We start from the raw sequence: 6,601 nt of genomic DNA, 5'->3' as shown, positions 1-6,601 counted from the left end.
ATTACTGATGAATAGGTTAATTTAGGTTAGGCATCATTTGATTCCTTTCACTTACTTGTTTGGGCTAGCGGGCCTTATTGGAACCCTTATAAAAGATTGCAGTTAAAATTACGAGAGTCTGAATATCATTTTTCAATTGAAATAAATGTCTGACATTACTGTAATTAGTGGAAAACAATTAAGTTACATTATGAAAATAGAGGCAATTAACGATGCTGGTGTAGTTTTGGCGCACCACATTTTGGAAGATTTACAGGTAAAATTAGATATTTTGCATGAAAAGACATGTTTATAAGTAACATATTTCTGCGCGATAGAATTAAATACAAAGGGGTTAAGTTCCAAAGTTGGTCGTCCGTTTCTAGCAAAATTTTGAAAATTTATAGGGATGAAATGCATAATTTGCTCGTTTGTGTCTTTGTTAATATACAAAGAGAGCGAAGGTTGTATTTATATACAAACGTGGTTCTAAACATGGAACTATTTGGGAATCGAAGGGAACTATTTGGCGCAAGGTTACCGCATGGTAGGATTGTGAGCTGAAACAATGCAATGATAATCAGAAAAATCTATTAAGAGTATGCTGAAGTAACCGCTTAATATACCTAAGAATAAATATCAGAAAGTAAGATAACGAAATAACTACAAAGAAACGAGAAGAAAGTTATACTTTTCAATGTAACGGTAAGTAACATAACCAACATGGCTACTAATCCGCCTTCACTCGCTATCGCTCGCTCGGCATTATTATGTTAATTGGTAATTAAGCTTTGGTCAGGTAAATTAAACTAAAAACTGGCGATTTTTAAATTTTCGTAACCTTTATTACCCTTTAGGCCAAAAACTAGAGAGAAGACCAACTTCGAAATAAATGCCATACAAAATAGATGTATTTAAGGTTTACAAGTATAGGGTTCCCGAAGGAGCAGGACGCTCATACATTTAGGGATTATTCATTGAGTAGTACGAACTTACAAAGGAGGTAACAAAGCGATTTTTATTTACTTACCGACTGATACCAAAATAAAAACAGAACGTACCTGTACTTTATATCTGCATGTGTAGTGCCCTTGTACTTTATCTATGACTATATATGTGTGTGTGTGTGTGGGGGGGTTAACGCATATTGCATGTCTTGTAGACATGGATACTTCTTACTATTGCACTACGTAGAAAATTTATGGTATTTCATGTAGAAGTGGTAATATAACACAAAAGAAACGCAGATCAGGGGGTTCTCAAGTATACTATTAGATTGTATCTCCATCGGTGGTATATTTCTGAACATTATCTTTACAAGTGGAGCGTTGGTAATAGTATACATGAGAACCCCTACGTAGTGCAATAGTAAGAAGTATCCATGTGCACAAGACATGCGATATGCGTTAAGTCCCCCCCCCCACATACACACATACTCATAAAGTACAAGGGCACTACACATGCAGATATAAAATACAGGTGCGTTCTCTTTTAATTTCGTATCAGTCGATAAGTAAGTAAAAGTCGCTTTGTTACCCCCTTTGTAAGTTCGTACATACTCAATGAATAATCCCGTAAAGTATGAGCGTCCTGCTCCTTCGGAAACTGATGCAGCTTCATGTATACTATATCCAACTCGTTTATGCGCATACCCATCATCACTAACACGCCTGTTCCCTTCGGACGCACCTCTGCGCGAGTTCACAAGCTTGGCCTGCTCTGCCTCGGTTAGGTAGCAATTGTGCTTTCTACGGGAAACTTAACACAAATTAGTTTGTCTTTCTTTGCACTGTAGTTCTTATGCTACACATCCGGAAGCCAATTTATACGCAAATCTTAAAACAATTCTTCCTACTAGTGCGCCAGAAATAAACCATTAAACAATTAATTACCTATCTTCTCTCTCTCTCTCAATGTTTAGATGCTCCAGGAACTCGTCCGCTGAGCAATATAAACGGTTTGATTGGGATCTATACTTGTAGAGATGATTGGTCCAGAATCAATTTGGGAACAAAATAAGTAAACACAATCGAAACAATCACTTCATGTGGAACACTAACTATGTCGAAGATACTACATATTACAAGCTGCTATGAATAACAAGAGCACTGCACTGTTGATCACTTTGACACCATTACAAGTCGTAGTTGTTCACTATGTAATATTGAAGCAGATGATAAAGAACAAGGTGGGTTTTGTTGGCTAGTAAGAAAGACACTGTTACGGGGCTGGTGAAATAAACAGAATGAATGACTGTGTTGAGTATCGGACGGTAACCAGGCGTTAGAGAGCACTGAAAGGTCAGGTGGTCAATAGAACCTTCATTTCTGCCACAATAACACAAACGTGAGGGGCGCTGCTGCTGTTTATATTGCTGTACGGGAGTCTGAGCAGTATTAAGACGCAGGCGAGAATATAAACAATGATGTTTTCTTGTCCAATTGTGAGGGGTCTCCCATTTTCTCGTGGTGGGAATCGGTTCTAGTTGCCAATAATAAATCCCTGGTCCTGACCGTTGTTGTTGTTGGTAGGTTCGCCATTCGGTTTGTCGTTTCTGGAGCAGCATCTCGGCGAAAGAAGATGCTGGAAGCCGGAGATCAATCGGTGTGCCATGTTGTGTTGCATATCTGCTCAGGATATTGCTAACTTCGTTCCCGGGGATGTCGCAGTGTGAGGGTGTATGAATTAACGTAACCACTTGATGATTGTTATGTAATATTCGAAGCTGTTGGCGAATATTGATTTGTAACCATGTATTGGCAGATGTCCATGGGGTTCTACATATTCCTTGTAACGCACTAAGGCTATCACTACAAATAGCCACGATAGGTAGTTGTCGTTGTAGGGCGACTTTCAATGCCGTGCGAATTGCCCAGCTTTCTGCTAAATAAATGGATGTATTCGGTGGAAGTGTGTGAGTCTCTGCGTAATTAAGCGCTGGTATATAAATTCCTGCTCCAACCACAGATCCTTGTTCGGTATGCTGTTTAGAAGCATCCGTGTAAATTAAAATGGTATTGGAGTGATGAGATTGAATGTGGTGTTCCCAGAGATGGCGCACTATCTGAGGCTGAGTGGAGCGAACACGTTTGAAAGAGACCACCGGTTGCTCAAGTGTGGGAGAATGTAGAAGAGTATAATATTGTACAGTATAACATGGTAGTTTCGGTCGTCGATGCAATTGATTGAGCCAGTTATGAATACTAACGAATGCTCGATAAATCCAAGGTAGCTGCTTATAATATGGAAGTCGGGTACGAAGGTTGCTATTGTATAGGAATTGTAATTTCGGTAATAAGAGGGATGAGGTGCAGCATATGCGTTGAAGGAGGAATTTTTTAGCCTCAAAATATGTTTTCACTGGGAAAGGAATTATTCCAGCTTCTTCTAAAAGTGCTGAGGAAGGTGCCGTCTTTGGTTGTCGGAATATAATTCGCTGTGTTGTGGCTTGAAGACGGATGTGATGTTCGCTGATCCGTTTGGGTAGTGGAGAGAGTAATATTCCGCCATATTGAAGTTTTGCATCCACACATTGGGTACTGACTTGTTGCAGGGAGGATATATCTGTTCTCCACCCCTTGTGGCTGATGCAAAATGGCAACTTAAAATAAGGTTGGGCTTTAAGTGCTATTGTTTTGAGATGATGCTTCCAATTTAGTTTAGAATCGAGATGAAAACCAAGATATTGTAAAGTGGGTGTAACTGGTAAAGGAGTGTTATTTACCGTGAGATGGATGGGAGGTTGAAAACGTTTCCGGGTGAAGAGAGTAGAAGAAGATTTCGCCACGTTGACTGACATGCCGTTTTCAGAGGTCCAGGAGTGAAGTTCTAGGAGAGCGTCGTGCAAAATGCGTATCCCGTCCACTATGTTGGAAGTTTTGACATATAACAAAATGTCATCACAGTATTGTTGAATACGAACCAGTTTTCTAAGTCGTTGATGGAGAGAGAGTGTGTATATATTAAATAAAGTGGGACAGAGACTAGAGCCTTGAGGAATACCCAATGATGTTGAACGATAAGAAGAATATCTGTTATGGTATTTGATGCAGATGCGACGTTGTACCAACCAATTATGAGTATATCGGAGAAAAGGTGTAGGAAGTTGGAGTTGTGCCATGTGAGTGATGAGGCGATCGAGAATGATGGAGTCATATGCATGTTCCAGATCCAGTTTAACAGCAATCAAATACTGTCGATGTTGGAATGTGTTCCAGATATCGAGAAGAAGAGCAGCAACCGAGTCCAAAGATGACATGCCTTTCCGGTAACCAGTTAATGTGGGTGGGAAGACTGAAAAATATTCCAAGTGCCAGTTCAATTTAGAGAGGATGATCTTCTCAAAAACTTTCACGACGCATGAAGTAAGAGTAATCGGACGATAACTCTGAGCCAACCCGATAGGTTTGTGTGGTTTAAGTATAGGGACTACCGCTAAATCTTTCCATGAAGATGGAATGTGTCCTGTCCTCCATATCTGAGAGTAGATTTGAAGAAGTACGGCTCGACCATAAGGAGATAGGTCGTACAAGTGTCGATATCTAATTTGATCTCTCCCAGGAGCTGTGGATCGCCGAGCAGTTAACACCAGATTCAATTCTTGGATGGTGATATTCTTGTAGATTGGTGAATCACACTCCGGATCAAGAAGAGGTTGTATAGTTCGTCTGTCATTCAGTGGTTCTGGAGGCGTGAGAAGGCGATGAAATTCATCAATCCAAGGCGGTAGACTGTCAGTAGGAACTGCGCGTGGAGGAGATCCTGTAATTTGGTTCCGTATAAACGTCCAGATAGAAGACGAAGTAGCCTGTGGGTGGAGCGTGGCACAAAATTGTTGCCAGTGTTGTTTGCGACATTGCTGGATGTATCGTTTATACATCGCTTGGGACTGGCGATAGAGTACATATGTTTGTTGACTCTTTTCTTTAAAAAATGCCTTTTGCTTTTGTTTACTATCATTTAGGAGTTGTTGGCAACGTCTGTTCCACCAAGGAAAATGGGAACGGGATGTTTGGGTTCGAGTCTGGCCAGGAATTTGAGAAGTAGATGTGGAGGCTTCTGATGATGCTGCTTCTATAATATGTATGAGAGAAGCGGTGTTGATAGGAGTGACTTGTACTGAAAAATACCGGAAAAGTTCGTCGGTCGTATTCTGGCATGTTGTACGATTGTATGATTGAGAAATGCGAGAAACGGTTGGAGCATATGGCGAAAGGTGAGCCTTGGGCGTTCTCGGAAAAGTAACTCCTTCAAGTGTAGTTATAATAGGAAAATGATCGCTGCCACCTGTATATCCATATACACTCCAACTATGGTTTGCATACAGAGCAGAACTGAGGATGGTGATGTCAGGCGCACTGGGATAACCATTGAGGTTCGGGAGGCGAGTAGCAGTCCCATCATTTGCAATGAGGTGAGTTGTATGGTCCATTGCAGCGAGAAGGTTCCGAGCAGCTACGTTGGTGTAACGATTGCCCCATTTTACACTTTTACAGTTCGGATCAACCCCAATAACACAGGGACCTTGGATTGAAGTAAATAATTACCTATCTTACCTGTCCTAAATTAACTACTTGTTTGGTCTTGTCGTAGACCATTATCTGTCAAATAGGCAGGTGCACCGGCTCACTAGTCATATGTGCTACTAATGCAAAAATGGTCAAATGTGTATCTCAAAGAGAGGATTTATGATTCAAAAGCAAAATAGAATATAATACAGGGCACAATTGGGAAAAGGACACAAGTCGGGAAAAGAGTCAAAATCAGGAAAAGGTCAGAAGCGGGAAGAGAGTTCACACAGGGAAAGAGGGCGAAAAGCCAAGGTGAACAGGGCAAAAAAGTAGAGGAAAGTGGGAAGTATAAAATGAAAATAGAAAAAAGAGTGTAAAAAGAAGGGAATGTATGTAGGTACGTGTAAATGGAACAGAAAGTGTAAGTGTAGTGTAGATGTATCACAGAGCCCACTTAACCTCCTTCCTCACGGAGCACCACCAGCCACGAGGCAGGGAGGATGGCCAGAGCAGAGAAATTATTTCTTTGTTCAAGAGACATTCGCACATTACTCTGGCTTCGTTACCTCGATCTGTATGCGAATTTACACAACTAACTCGGTCTTCAAATTTTACACGTGATTTCGCTAACAAGTTATTATTAGCTTCAACGCTACTTCCAACGTTGATAAAGCATTAAAGACATAACACAAAGTGTCATCTCACTTCCTAGCAAACGACCCGGGTTCGATTCCCGGCAGGAGCTCATGTGTTTCGGATTCCATGTAAATCAGTAGGACACATCTCATATGTCCTTGCTGCTTAAAGGGACGTTAAACTCAAAATCAACTCAACCTATCTAGAAGAAGGGCGAAACAAAATTCATTAATACTACCAGCTAACACATATTTATACTCCATTTTTTGTTCTCATAAAATAATAATTCTATCTGTCAATCCATAATTGTAATAATATTATTACGTTCATGTGTAAACCTAAAAAGAATCTGACAAACTATATCTCTTCTGTTCCTATCAATGTGTCTTTATCTTTCCTTCTTTTGTCATTCTAATAATAATAATAATAATAATAATAATAATAATAATAATAATAATAATAATAATAATAATAAT

At 40.0% G+C, this 6,601-nt stretch overlaps 1 protein-coding gene across 1 annotated transcript; it reads right to left on the bottom strand.

Annotated features, from left to right (window-relative positions):
• Nucleotides 1-2,113: 2,113 nt before the first annotated feature.
• Nucleotides 2,114-5,410, bottom strand: LOC145692375 (uncharacterized). Its single transcript, XM_081767675.1, has one exon. It carries the CDS (start codon nucleotides 5,408-5,410, stop codon nucleotides 2,114-2,116), a length of 3,297 nt encoding a protein of 1,098 aa, XP_081623801.1.
• Nucleotides 5,411-6,601: the final 1,191 nt, after the last annotated feature.

This window comes from Thermobia domestica, chromosome 8 (genome assembly GCF_964235325.1).
Source record: "Thermobia domestica chromosome 8, izTheDome1.hap1.1, whole genome shotgun sequence".
Classification (NCBI taxonomy): Eukaryota; Metazoa; Arthropoda; class Insecta; order Zygentoma; family Lepismatidae; genus Thermobia; species Thermobia domestica.
This window is presented reverse-complemented; position numbering and strand designations above follow the sequence as displayed.